The 14,725-nt window shown below is 39.8% G+C and overlaps 2 protein-coding genes across 3 annotated transcripts in view; one reads left to right on the top strand and one right to left on the bottom strand.

Moving 5' to 3' along the window:
- AQP9 (aquaporin 9) overlaps positions 1-8,673 on the bottom strand; it is a 29,647-nt gene extending 20,974 nt beyond the window's left edge. The window contains exon 1 of one of the 2 annotated variants that reach the window (XM_054213929.1): positions 8,551-8,673. In XM_054213929.1, coding sequence (XP_054069904.1) covers positions 8,551-8,652 — 102 coding nt within the window. In that variant the 5' untranslated portion in view covers positions 8,653-8,673. Of the gene's footprint in view, positions 1-8,399; positions 8,459-8,550 lie in introns of those variants that run through there. The other variant, XM_054213928.1, reaches the window with a different exon arrangement.
- A 4,028-nt stretch (positions 8,674-12,701) lies between these two features.
- The window catches only part of ALDH1A2 (aldehyde dehydrogenase 1 family member A2), a 65,891-nt gene continuing 63,867 nt past the window's right edge, over positions 12,702-14,725 (top strand). Inside the window, exon 1 of the mRNA XM_054213925.1 lies at positions 12,702-12,737. The gene's annotated coding sequence lies outside the window, so the exon portion shown is untranslated. The remainder of the gene's footprint in view (positions 12,738-14,725) is intronic.

The raw sequence follows: 14,725 nt of genomic DNA, 5'->3' as shown, positions 1-14,725 counted from the left end.
GCATTCATAGCCTTACGCTCTTACTGTAACATTAAAGAAGAAGACAGGTGTCCAGCTTTTTAGCAGTGTGGAGACAATGACGTGTGTTTGTTATATCTTGTACATCACCAGCTGCCAAGCTGTGGTGAGTTACGTACGTAAGTGGGCTACCATAGTTGTCCCTGCAGGCAAAGTATGGTCTTAACGGCCGCGCAACTGATGGTGCTCTACATGAATGCAAGAATTCAGTGTGCTACAAGGAATCCAGAGTCAGCAGCTACAAAAAAATTGCATTTTAATTATAAGCTGTACACTTTCAATCAATGAATGCTAGAGAAATAGTTCAGAATTACTATTTTAGTCAATTTTCAGGACAGAACAGTACTTAAAACAACCACAGCTAATTATGAATAATCTCCAAGGATTCCAAGGATTCCTCTACCAATTTACAATTTTCTGTAAGGATGCCTTTGTTCAGGGAAGGCAGCAGCCCTGCCCCTTTCCCACGCTGCACTCCCACCTATGTTCTCCTACTGTTCCCCAGACAGGCATTTCCTGCTGGCCCCCGACTTGTCTGCTCCCCTTTTTTGGATTGGACGGACCTGCAGTACTGCTGGGGATTCTGCCACACACGCTTGTCTGCGCTCCTGCGCAGTGCGGTGAAGGGGACAGGTTCTCCAAGGCACTGCAATGCGTTAGGCTCAAGCTGTGTGCTTGTGGCGGGTGTCCTCCTGCTGTCCCAGAGGTACCCATTCCAAATCTGAGGAAGCAGAGCAATATTGCTGGGACACTCAAAGATACGAGAGCAAGCCCCAGTATTAGGGAAACCCCCATGACTTCTCCAAGCAGCTAGACTTAGCACCGCATATTTAGGCCCTTAAAAGCAGGGATACGGGCAGGAAGAGCCAGAGAGTCCTTTGGGGGCTGGGAAATGCGGTTGCGTTTGACCTTAACTGCAGGTAGGGATCTCTTTGACCAGAATTGCCCATGAAAACGTTAGAGGGTTGTTTGTGGTTTACTGTAGTCTTGTACAGTCCCCCCGGCCCCCCATTAATAGTTCCATTGGGTGTTGGTTATAAAAGTAGTAAATAAAATTTTCAGGTAGGAGGCTGATTACTAAATTGATGGTGTCCTTCTAAAGGTCTTTAATTTGGAGTGTGTTTTAGAACTCAGTTTCATTTCCAACCTCTTTATTTACAAAGCAAGTCTGCTTAAGAATTTATCTATTGCATTTCATAATAAGGTGTTTTATAATGGATTAGAAACTCTTTCCATACAGAGCCATGTTTTTGCTATGTTTGTTTATTATGTAGGGCTTTAATTCAGGCTGGGCTCCTAAGCATTCTTTCAACAGGGACGGTAATGCTAACAGCAACAATAATTGAGACACGTTAGATCTATTAAAATTCAGGGTATTAGCTCTGCAAGAATTCAAGTTGCAGGAAACTCCTGTTCTTCTAGGAAAGAGCAATCTTCATCTAATTTCATGTTTAATATTTGCTATCTTTTGTTAGATCAGATAGTACTTAAATTTTTCAAGGCGAGATAAAAATACAGCTTACCAGTCAAGTAATTTTTTAATACTTTAAAAGCACATGGGTCTTATTTTATCATTAAATATTTTGGTGGGGGTGGGGAGGATTTCTGTACATTATGATTTAATCAAACTTGGAGTAATACAAAATCACTACATCCGTTCTCCTGATGCTCTCCTGGGACACAACCAATATCCTCTTGGGTTCAAATGGATTTCCCTTTATTTTTTTCAGCCTTGCTATCTAATAAAATAAGGTTTTGAAAAAAAACCCCAACCTTATCATTTAGTTAATTAAATAGTATAGACATAAGTCTTAAAATGATTGCCATTTTGAAACCATTTTTTTAATGACAGAAGGCATTAGTACTAGGAGACATGAATGTAAATTTAATAAGGCTGTGGGTGAATTGTGTATATAAAGCTTTTAAAACATAAAGATCTGGTTCAAATTGCTCTGTGGGAAAAATACAGTGAAAATATTGAGGGACAGACTATGCTGTGTTATATACACTGATGCTTTTACGTTTTTATTACTGCTTTTGCACATGCAATAGGAGACAAATAAAAGCTTGAAATCACCTAGAGAGAATGCAAAGATCTGCATTCTCTCATATTTTATTATGATTAATACTGCACTCTTCATCCTGAAATGCTAAAATGCTTTTCTTTCCTGAATTATATAAGGCAACTGGCTTGAGTCAGTTTCTTCACTGGAGATTATTTTTATTTTCTTACTAAGTTTTAGAAGTTCATGAGAGGAAGGAAATGAAACATTTCATATTCAGATACAAACTTTCAGGAGTGAAACATGGCCTTGCGAAGGGGCTAGGAAGAAAAGGTTAGGCAAGGGAAGAAAATCTTACCTATTAGCTTCCTGAGGAGAAAAAGAGCCTATTCAGGTGCTGCTTCCCTCCCAGGCTACTCATTTATTCTTGAGCTGAGAGGTACTTCTCTGCTTTGCTTCCTACACTAACTGAAAAGATCAAAATCTCTCTAAACTCTTCGTGCGTGTTTAGTCTCTGTAACGGTGCTCAGGGCACTGTACCATTCAGAGAGAGTGCAGGAGCGGGCATTGCAGTTTCTGAGAAAGGAGGTTTTCTGTCCTCTTTCAGGAGTACAAGGATACATGTGTCTTTTCTTTTACTCTTCCCTTTGGGTGCAGGAACAGGGTGGCTGGATCTTTGCTGTGCCCTTGTGCTTGGACGTGCATGGCTATGAGTAACCAGAGCCTCAGTATGTTCTCTTCCTAAGCTGATTTCTGTTCAGAAAAAAAAAAAAAGCTGAATGCTTTTAATAGTAAAGAAACCTTTGAGGTATGGGTTAGAGGAACTGAGTTGAGTTTGCTTTTAGACGAGACCGTGGATTGGAGAGCTCACTAGAATTCACTTTTTGCCAGAATGGTTTATTGAGGTGTTGAGATCACAGATATAAACTCACTGTATGGCATGAACTGCATTTATTATCTTTTATTCTGTTCTCCAACTGTTTATTACAGTTTAAAAAAGTTATTACTTTTATTACCTTTTTTTATTTGGCGAAACTTTTGAAAAAATGGACTGTAAATCTCTGTCTGTAAAACGAATTCAAGTTTTGCACTCACAGTTGAATGCTGGAAGGATGCAAGGCTTCTGAGAGTGCCTACACTTCAGTCCTAAAGATGCAAACTTTCTGCAAAACAGTGCATCTACACAAAAAGCTCTTGGAAAATTAAGTTCAACTTACTGGAACCTCTTGGTTAAACAATGAGAGTCAAGTTATGTGTTAGGGCTGATGTTGCAGAGATGAAGATAATTCTGTTTTAAAACTTTCATGAAACACAGAACATCTGAGTCACCTGAAAGTTTAAAATGTCATATACTGGAAAACTTAAGTTTGTATTGCAAACAAAAGGTTTCCTGTGACTTTTCAGAATTATTTGCTGTAATAAACATTTCAGGGTGAAAAAACAATTAGGTAACCTTCCTTTCAGTTCTTTCACACTCTTAACTATTCATCTGACTTAAAGAATGACTTCAGGGAAACAGAAGTGTTGTCTAGAAAAACAAAAGTTAATTGATTTTGATAATAGTAAAATTATAGAAATAATACCGGTGTGCAAGAACACCTCCTTAACCTCAGCACAACTAAGCGTCTTTGTTACCACTTTGACTTCTGTTTGCAATGTTGATTTAATACAGCTGCAAGAAAGAGGACGAGTTTGCACATTTTCAGCAGAATTATTACCAAAATTTCATGCCATCAAAATACATAAAACTGGTACATTTGCAGAAACAGAAAGGAGTCCGAGCTGGTAACGACAGGGAAAGGAAGCATCTTATTCCCATTAAATGAGTGGGTTTGGTCTAGCAGTGCAGGATTAAATTCTATGAGATTGGATTAATGAGTGACTTCTGTTATTTACTAGTTGTACTATAATATTGCTGATAGAGACCCTGATCTCAGAGATCTCTGTGACATGAGAGCCGCTTTTCAGAGTGCAAACGTTGCTAAGGCCCATGTAGCATTATATAATATTTAAAAAGCTGTTGAGTGACATACCAAAATACCATATATAACTAACATTTAATAACCTTTTTTATCTAGCTTTGACAAACTGAAGTTCACAGTCTAAGAGGTAATTATACAAGATTCTGTACTCCAGGAAATTCATTGTTGGTGGCAAACAAAGTAGTTGTTAGAAGCTACTGCTATTTAATTTTCTACCTTAAACAAAACTGACTGTAAGCAATTTCATCCTATACAAAGAGCCTACCTTTTGCAAAAATTTAGACTGCGCAATTTATCTTTGCTTAAAATATCCAAGTAGTATTTTTTTATTAAATGCTAAACACTTATTTAAGGAGTAAATGATCAAAAGCTACATTTGCTTTCATGTAATAACTTCATGTAATGAGGATTCTAATACACATTTTGAATAAGGGATATGTATTACTATTCAGTATAGTAATTAACATGCACCGGGATGCAGGGCCACAAAAAAAAAGATACGGAAAAGTTATTTAAACTTTAATCTTCTGGACTGAGCAAATCCATGGAATGTCATACTTAAAGATTTTTCAGGCAAGACTAAACTCTGCAGCAAAGCAGGAGTGATAATTTACATAATGAAGCGGTCAGAATATGAAAAATAGGCAAATATTTTGATGCACAGAAGATCAATAGAGTTCCTTCTCATTAGTTGGACTATTTGCAGCGTGGGGTGTCATGCATTCAATTCATGCTCATGCACTGCATGCTCTATGCACACACAAACATTTGCTTCAGTGGGTGTTTTGCAAGATGCTCCCCACCTCCAGTTGGAGTCTAAGGTTTGGGACAGGAATATATATACTACCTACTTGTCTTTATAGATGTTAAATAGAAGCCTGTGCTCTGTTTCAGCAAGGAAGCGTACACTGCTCCGGACTCAGGAGATACTGGCTCCTGTGCAGCTCCTTTCTGGGAAACTGTGCAGTAAGGCACTCTTGAGAGTGAAATTGAAACACAAACTCTGTTAGGTGAGCAGTAGCTGGTAAAGGAAGCCACATGGCCCATTTGGCTTCTCTTTTTGGAGCTGTTCCAATTCAGATATACTTAATGGCGTAAGCCAGAGTAAATCCCATTTTGTCTGAGAGCAATGCAGCCAAGTTCCAAAGCGGAAATATGAAGAGAAGCATGATTAAAAGCAGAGAGGCAGTTGGATAGGTGAGTTCCAGACAGACTGAAAAGTCACACAAGCCATCTATCTGATGCACTGTGGCTTCTTGTCTCTGTTGTGCTGACACCCAGATGTTGTCCCTCACAGTAACACACAGGAGCCCCAAGGGGAGATGTACTGAACCAGGAGACATGTTGGAGAACGAAACCCTCTCCAGAGAGCTCTTTTTTAAGGGAGGCCTCAGGGGCAGCCACAGCTACAGAAGGCTGAGGCTGTGTCAGAGGCTGGGAAACGCGTGTGCGCACTGGCCTCTCAGCCACCATGGTACAAATGGATGGGTGTCCTCCCACCTCAGGGACCTGTTGCATCGGTGTAGGCTGGGGGGACCAGTCCCACAAGTTGGTTCAAAGCACTCTGTGTGAAACCCACATCACTCAGTATCCATTTCCTGGAAAACACTTGTATCCTTTTCAAATGTTCATTGAAAACTTTATGGGTAGATTGTGAGTTTCGTGGATATTTATTCCAAATTACAAGTGGTGCAATTAAGTGTTGCAGGTTCAGGGTTTACCACATGACAGCACCAAGGTCAATGCAAGAAACAGGCAGGAGTTTACAAATAATCTGCAAATATAAAGACCATTATATCCACCTATACAGCAGGGCACTTCCAGGCTCCTAGAGTTTAGTGTTTCTCACTGAACCCTCAGAGGTTGGATATAAGCAGAGAGAGGCTCACATGGGCTATGTCTGTATTATCAAGTTGTGTAGTGCAAGCAGCTGGTTCAGAGAACCTGACTATGGACATCTCAGGAGGGATTACTTAGGAGTATCTCCAGTCTGATCCACTGGGCTGAGCATCCATTAATGGTCAGCACATTTCCTGTGATTCTGGATCTCACCTTCCACTTCAGTTTCATCTGAAAAGAATTCAGTTTACGTGCTCTGAAAGCATGCTGCAAGCCAAACCACATCATATTAAGTAGGGGTGAGCAAGAGATGTTATCCAAACTGTATACCCAGTGACTTTCTCAAGGCTTGTCTCAGATCTGTTCAACATTGCAGGCAGAGCCCTTCTTACCCCAAGGTGAAGGCTTGGGTTTTGCCTGATGAGTGATTTCACTTTCTAGATGTCCTGAAATTAATCTTAGAGTTTGTACATTTTCCAGTTTGGAAAACAATGTTGCAAGGCTTGAGAGTTACCAAAGACAGTAGTTTAAGCTCTTAATAATATGTGGTCTGTGATGTTGTTCTCCAGAAAAAAACAGAAGTAGGCTATCTGGGGGGACAGAATTTCACCCAGCTAAGGTTGGTGCCAGGTTGGCCGCAGATTGAGGTACGGCCAAGGAGCATTGACTTCCAGAGAGAGCCTGTGGGTAATAGAAAGGTTGGTCCCTGCCTCTCTCCCTGGCACAGGTGCTCCCCAGCACGGGTGCTCCCCACAGGCCGTAAAACCCATCACAGTGACATGAAATGGCTTTCAGCAAAGACCTGAATCAACCGTGCTGTAGGCTGTGAACTCTCATCTCACTTTGACTTTGTAACAGGATTAAGACATAGTAATAGGAGGGTGGAGAAAGATATTGCATACATGGTATCTGTTTTTCAAGGATTTCTGCCCTCAGACTTACCAGGGCACCCCTTTAATTAGCTTCAATTTAAGTTAAGGGTTTAATATTTATCTGTTCTTAAAGAGAAACTACTTACTAGCTGACACAGCCTAAAAGCAATAGCAATAAATAACAGCAGCAAAGTCCGTTTCTTTACAATACACGCTTCGTACTGCCACTAACTTGCACAGTCGAAACATAAATCGAGGTATCCAAGCACCGAGAAAGCTTCAGTTTAATCCATGTGGGACTCTTCTCTGCTTTAAGTCAAGGTTGAAACAAGAAAGGGTAAGACAGAATTGAGAAACTCAGATTATCAACAACAATTTTGGAGCTTCGTTTGTTACTATATTCATATGGTGAATATACTAGAAAATGGGCTCTGGGTTTCCATTTCCTTCTAGTCTTGTGCAGCAGGACACTAAATAATAGCTTTTGCGGTCTAATCTGCACTTTAATATGTTTTCTTCACTTGCTCAATTGTATTAATGGAAAGAGGAGGATGATCTTGTGGCGAGGACAGAGTACTGGAAGTCAGGTGACCTGGGTTATATTCAGAGTTCTGCCACAGGCTTCCTGTGCAGTCTGCTGTAATCAGCTTTGCTAATATATAAAATGAACATAATGACATTTCCCCTCCTTACCAGGGTGTTGTGACACTTAATTCATTAATGTTTGTAAAGTGCTTTGTGCTCCTTGCTTCTAAATGTGCTTCTTACTGTAATAATGTCTTATGGATGGTATTAAATTTGAGAATAATGTTACTTTAGTGCCTGTGCACTTCAGTTGGCTGAAGTGTAGTAAAGACCATTATTTTCATATATTTTATGAGCTACTGGAATTTTTTAGGTGACTTACTTGAAATTTAGCTAATATAGTTACAGTTATAAAGCATACTATGTCAGTACTATGCCTGCTTCTTATTTTTTTCTGTCCTTTGACTATGATGAAATATTCAGCAATAAGCAAGACAGCCTTGTTTGGACAAAAAAGAGGAAGAAAGAGTTTGGCATAAATACTCTAGCTGCTTCACTTCCAGCTCTGCCACTGAGCCTGCTCTCTCCCCCGGTAAATCACCAAACAGCTGTGTCCCAGTGCAAAACGCACAGAAAAATTGAGAAAGAAATTAAGTAAAAAAATATATCTGGGAATATGAAAATGGAGAGTCTGGGTGTTTACCTAAATTTTAGCAGCACTACAGGACCAAGCAACTGTATAGTTTATGTAGTACAGTTAAAAACAAAACAAAAAATAGTTAACTTAAAAAATCTCAGAAGGCTTGGCAAAAAAAGGCCAATAAATTCACTACAAATCACACAGCTAAATTTCTATATTGCGCAGGAAAATAACTCAGCTAAAATTCTCTTATTGTGCAATACAGTACATTAGTTAAAGAAAAGGGCAGTTGTGCATAGAAGTGAAAGTACAATGAAGAGCTGAGTTTTTTAAAAACAAAAGCAAGAGTATTATTAACATTCACTGTGCATGTCTGGATTTTTCAGAATGTGATAGTTCAACTGAAATTCTGCTCCTATATGAAATCAAATGCTTGTCAGGCAATTGTAATACATAAAGCTGTCTGGTTTTAATAGCCAGTGATAATTACATCAGGTGAAGAAAGGAATTACAAACTTACCATAAATAGAAGCAATTCATTCGAGGCTGTACAATGTTTGTCAGGCAGTAACCACGCTGCTGGTACAGTACAAGAAAAAGCATACGTGTCCCCTTACAAGCGCTGTCCCACATTAGATTAGTAGGAAGAAAGGAAAGCAGCTGACACTTACTATCAATATAAAAGTTCCCAGGAATTCTGAGAGGGCTTCTTTAACCAAGCTGTTCTTCAAGGCAAATTTCTCCTTTAAACTCCTTTTGCTTTTCCGGCTCATTTTGGCTTCCTCTATTGCTCTGGTGCCCTAGTTACAAATACACACAAAATTTGTTCTGGATTCGTCCCTGCTTTGGCTGAACTTTGACGCTTTTACTTATACATTGAAATATGAGATTTCATCTTGTACAGCCAGTGAAATCATCTGACTGCAGGCATTGACAGAACCAACTCAACATGCCCTAACAATTCATCATGAGTTTTCAATCCTGTGCCTTCTCTGAGTACACTTCTATTTATACTGGTTAGATAACACCAGTAAGTTCACAATCAGAACTCTTCTTTTTTTTCTTGCAGAATGGATTAATCATTACCTTTCCTGCTATGTTACTTTTTTCTTTTTTTTTTCCAGTAAAAATGAATAAAATGTTGTTCCTGTCACCCTTATCAAAAAGAAAGGCAAAAAGAGAAACCGTGAAGTAAGGAGCCAAAACGTGGTTGAAAATTTCTCTCTGACCTAGATTGGGATTTAGACCGTGCTACTATTGGCTATCCAAAAGGTTTTAAAGGGGAGATTGTGAAAGAGAGTGAATGCTTGTGAGAATGCTGTGCTCTGTAAACAGAAGCTCCTATCTTGTCACTTCTGAGGGAACTCAGTGGCTAATGGGGAATCTTACCTTGGTAGCATGTTGAATTTGTATAGTCACTCACAGTACTCTTTTTGGACTAAATGCGTTGCTCTCTAGTGACCTGCCCTGTTTACAAAAGAGCAACGAGGCAGGATAAATTAGGAACATTTAATGAACTCTGCTTCGGTCCAGTGGCTCCCTATAGTGCAGTATAGGGAAGCGAGGCACTGACTGACTATATGTCTCCAATATGTTTAACTTAAAAGTTCATAGATGCTACAATATGAGTCATTATAATATTATTTTCCATGGTCTTAAGACAGGAAGTTGCTGAATAGCTCAAAGAATTGGGCCTCCTAGAGAAAAATATTACACTCTCTGTCTCTTAAGCATCTTGAATGGTTTTATCAGATGTAATACTGACTTGACTAACAGGCCATTTGGTTGATTTACAAGTATTTTCTGTTGTTTGACTTGACACCAAAACCTTAGCCCAGTTCCGGTAGACCATTTTGGCATGTGTTGTAGATGCTCAATGCCTTGGTTTGTATCTGTCCTAAACCTTTTTTTCACCTTGGTGGTAAATATGTTTAGGTCTGTCAGTACTGTTGCCTGCTGTGAATAGGGCAGAGCTTTATGGGATTGGGCAAATGGGCTACTTCTGTTATCCCATCAGTGCTCTTCCTTGCCTTGAGCTAGGACCTGATGCATGTTCCCTGCAGCTGTAGCCACCTTACCACCACCAGTTTCATCCCTTAACCACCCAGTTCTCCCTCACTGCCCAATTTTAATCCTTAACTGCCTTTCCGTGTCCTTTTACTTGCCGTGTTATAAACTCTGCATTCAAATACCCCTCTGCCTTTCGCTGATTCAGAAAATGATGGTGTGTGGAAAGGCACATAGGTGATGAATGATGAGATAAGCGCATCTGCACTGGTGCTGCACAAGCCAGGGTGAGCACCTATGCAGCAGCAGGCGTGCTCTGTTGTAGCAGTGCTACAGGTCCGCACTTGCACAGGCAGCTGGGAGCTGCCTCTGGGAAGCCCCTGAAAATAGCCGGTGTACTGCAGTTTGAAAACCTTTACCCTACACTACTGCAAAACAAAGATATTATTCAGGGCCCTAATTATCCCAGCATGCTAAAGTATATGTTTATTATGTCTGTGAGAGAAGTCTTTCAGAATTATGTATACAGTAGAACTGAGGGAGGATGCTAGGGAGGCCATTCATTACAGCAGGAATGAGATAAAGCACTTCCTCTCTTCCAGGAAAGCGATAAATAAATAAATACATTTATGAAAGCAATTTTTAGTTGATTGTCCATAGCGGTTCTTTCTCTTATGCAGATGCAGGTCTCCCTCGCAAAGTAGTATGCAGGTACCTCTTAGTTTAGTCTCATAACAGGTGCGAAGGCATTAATGCTATTTTTCAACTAGCAGTAGGGCAATGACATGTCAGAGACAGAAATCCCTACTTGTTTGTCCACATCTCGGTGCCTCCCTCATAACAATTTTCTGTCTTTACAGGGTGGAAAACTGACACAAATATGAATATATTACATTTGCTTTCTTCAAATTGTCTTCAATACTTCATAGAAATCACATGATTTAACTCCATTAATAAGAACTGTGATGCTAAGTTAGACCAAAGATCCTTCTCAGCTCCATAACCAGATTCAAGCAGATGCTCTAAGAAAGTATAGAAGAACGGAGTACACAGGGGATGATTGTTCCCTTGGTAAATTCTTCCAGATTTTGACAATTGGTAATTTAAAGTCATTACTACACTTTGGAATCATTTCCAAATAGAAAAGGGGCAACACAGAAAATTTGAATTGTTTCTCCTTTTATTGTATTCAGAAAGGGGTTCTAAAGATATTTCCCAAATCTAAAAAATACGTACGTAGCACTACAAGAAAGACAAGTAAAATGTAAAGATAAACTCCATGAAAGCTTCGGCTTCATAATTACTAACCTATATGATCCATGCTCTGTGTTACTGCCTTTTAGTCACATGCAATGGACCACCTGGTTGAATAACGGAAAGAAAATACACTGTGATTACTGTTTTCTACTGATCTCCCTCACCCAGACCCTGCTCCCAGAGTCATAATGGTAAGGATATTGGCAGTGCCATCCATAAATATCAACAGCTGTGGCATCTGAGGGAAGAAAATGCAGGCATCCTTCAAAAATGGAAGTCGTATATAAGCAAGGAGCATAGAAAGAGCATAAACTCTGTCATATTGAATGTAGAACCATAACACAGCTGACCAAAAAGATTGTAAGATTTTGCCAAGAATGTGGAAGTAATAATATAAACTTTTTCAAATTCCATCACCAGAGGAGTCCCACAAGACAGTAAGTAAAGCTATAGAGGATGAAAGTGTAGAAGCAGCATTCAGGGTGGCTAACTCCACAGCTAAAAAGCTGAAAGAATTATTTGCCTTGCTAAAGAACCAAACTTTAGGTGGGCTGAGTGTGAGGAACTGTCCTGAAACGAATTGTCAGTAGGAAAGACTTCGAGAGAAATTGATAAGTTAAACAGTAACTAATTGCTGGAGCTGTGCAGTGTTTCCACCAAGGGATTCAAATGTTCAGCTACTGAAGTGCTAGCCCCAGCGGGTTGTTTTTCGCTGAACCTGATCCTAATGCCAGCAAAATAGAACACAGGAAATGTACCACTGAGCTACTGGTCTTTCAAAAGAGTCCTCCAAGGGTGCTCATGGGAACCACAAAACTGTCAATGTGACTTCTATGCCAGGAAAATTATATGAACTGTTGTAAAGAACAAAATCAATAGATACACAGATAAAGCTGATAAGCTGTAGAAGCATCAAATGGATTCTGTTAAGGGAGGTTATGCCTCACAAATCTATTGGCATTCTTTAAAGACATCAAAAAGCACATTGATATTATTATTCATGCTTGAATGTGTGATCAGTGTAACCTTAGATTGCAAGACTGAGACCCTTGGGATCCTTACCCCAGGGCAGTCTGAACGGAACTATTTCTTCTCTTCACCTGGATTCAAGCAGAGCAGGAATTCACACAGGGTATATAGCCTAACCATTTTTATAATAATCTTCACTCCTGTAGAAATAGCAAAGCAGAGAATAATACACATAGCTCCCACAGTTTAAATCCCATGGGTAACAGTGTATACTGTACTGAATTTTTAATAGCACATTATTCAGAGTATCACGTAAATTGTTATTACTGATGTAATAAAACCTAAACCAACACAGCTGGAGAGACCAAGGCTATAAATACACCATATATTTTTTTGTATTGTAATAATAATGGCCAAATTATTTTTAAGTCTAATTCTGCTGATTTTAGTTGAATTAGAAAAAGTCTGAATGTGTATATCTACTATGATTCATGTCCCTGGTCAAATGCCTTTCCCTAATTTATATTTCTGTTTTCATACAGAAACTGCTGCATGGTCCTTAAAGGACATTTTCTGGTTTATGGATTGATGCTGCTGCTGGGGAACTCAAAGAAAAAACATTCAGGTGAGGAAGATCTGAACACACTGTAACTCAGCATTCTAAGCTTTTTGAGTACATAAACCCCCTATTTCTTTAGTTCTTGTGTTTTATGATCATCCCTCTGTCTCTGCTGTAGTCCCTGGTGAAAAGTGCTCACGGGAGCAAACACCTGCACTGTGCAGCTCAGGTCCAGCAGGTCGCACCTTGCAGGAGGGGCAGGGCACACGGGGTGACCCCTTGCGAATTTCTTTGTTCCTTCTTCTCTGTTTCTGCGATCTCAGTGTCCAGGTAAAACTTCTCAGTCCAGATCATGCATGTGAGATCAAAACCACATCACATGTCTGTGTTTCAAGCTTTTTGCCAGTAATCTTTAAGGCTCGATTCAAAGCTTGTTGAAGTCCACTGCTGCTGACGCTGATTTCAGGGAAAATTAAATTGGATTTTCTCTAAGGCGGGACTCAAACTTCTTCTTTGTTCTTGCTTGGCTGGGCACACCATCAGGCCTCAGTGCATAACTGATGCTACTACCCATATATGTGTTACATATAGTTATATAATTGATGATGGTAAATTTTAAAATCTGTGGTACGGACATGTCTGTGTATAACATAGGCCCTGAGAGTTTCTGAGGATGTTTAATCTCTGCGATAGCCGCGCTGGCATAGTGGGGCACAGATAACGTTCCACACGGAAGGGCTCTGTGACAGGACTGTCGGCGCTGGCAAAGTGCACAAGTGTTAGGGAAATGTCGTACAGACGGTTAGGTGCACCGGCACTAGCTGCTGCGCGGGGCTCTGCTTCCTTCTGAACGTGCCGGACACGGTTCTAATATAAGCTTATCTGGTGGGTTACAGTATGGGCAGGTTTGACTTTCTGAATGCATCCGGAAAAAAGACTGCTTCAACGCAAGAATAATTTTGCTTTTAAGGAATAGATCAATTTAGTACAGAAACACTTTGTTGTAGCCAATTCCCTGCTCTTTTTTTTCTGCATATTCCCTTTTCTCAAATGGTTAATGTACACAAGAAGTAAGTGTAAGGGAAGATTATTGATGGCATATTCTTTTTAAAATAACTATTTCCTTTTCCAAATTCTTTATTAAAAGCCCTCAAAATGGAGATAAACACTTTAAATTCAGCTTTGCTATTAAAACCGAAAGATATCTTGGTAAATATATCCACTCAGCATGAAGAAAACCTCAAAGCATATCCAGTGGGCTTTGCAGTGATCTAAATCCTATGTTTTCTTAACCCAAATGGGATACATTTTCCGCTTTCTACAAGGCACAGATTCCTTATAGCAATAGATGCTCTGAAACTTATTGTGGCTACCTGTAGGGTTGTGAAGAGCAGGAGATCTGAGCCTACCTAATTAATAAAAGAGATTTAACATGAAAGCCAAAGAACATGACAGATTTGACGCCACTGACACACAAAGGCCAAGTAGTGTGTTTGGCAGGCAAATAGATGTAGCTAAATATGACTTCATGGTTCTGAAGTCTAATTACCATCAGGAAATTGATGGTGTTTTCTGCATCTGACTCGCCAACACATCTCCCTTCAGCTGTCTCCCACTCGATCTGGACGCCCAAGGACACCGTCCAGCCAGGATTTGACTCTCTGTTGGAGAAGTATTTGCTGTAAGAGCTGCTGTTCCTGGTGCTTTGTCCTCTCTCTCCTGCAACAAGAGCGTTCGTTTGTTTTGCCTCCATGCTCCAAACACTCATCCCTTGCCCTTCAGTAGGTGAGCTGCCGGTCTGCCTGGTTTTCATTCTTTTAATTCCCTTTCACTCAGAATGATTCATATTTGAATGTTTAAATCTTCTGTCTTTCCAGAAACATAAGCTTTGCTTCTGGGATTCCTTTTACATATTAAATATTAACAATATAGATGATAAATTTATCTCAGGCCCCTGTAAAAGAATATTGGATTGCCAGGCCCGGTTCCTTTGGAACTCCCCCATCGAGGTATTTTAATTGAAAAAGATTGTTCTGAGGTTCATAGCAGACCCT

This window comes from Rissa tridactyla, chromosome 9 (genome assembly GCF_028500815.1).
Source record: "Rissa tridactyla isolate bRisTri1 chromosome 9, bRisTri1.patW.cur.20221130, whole genome shotgun sequence".
Lineage (NCBI taxonomy): Eukaryota > Metazoa > Chordata > Aves > Charadriiformes > Laridae > Rissa > Rissa tridactyla.
Note: the sequence above shows the minus strand (reverse complement) of the source record. Positions and strands in the feature narration are given on the sequence as shown.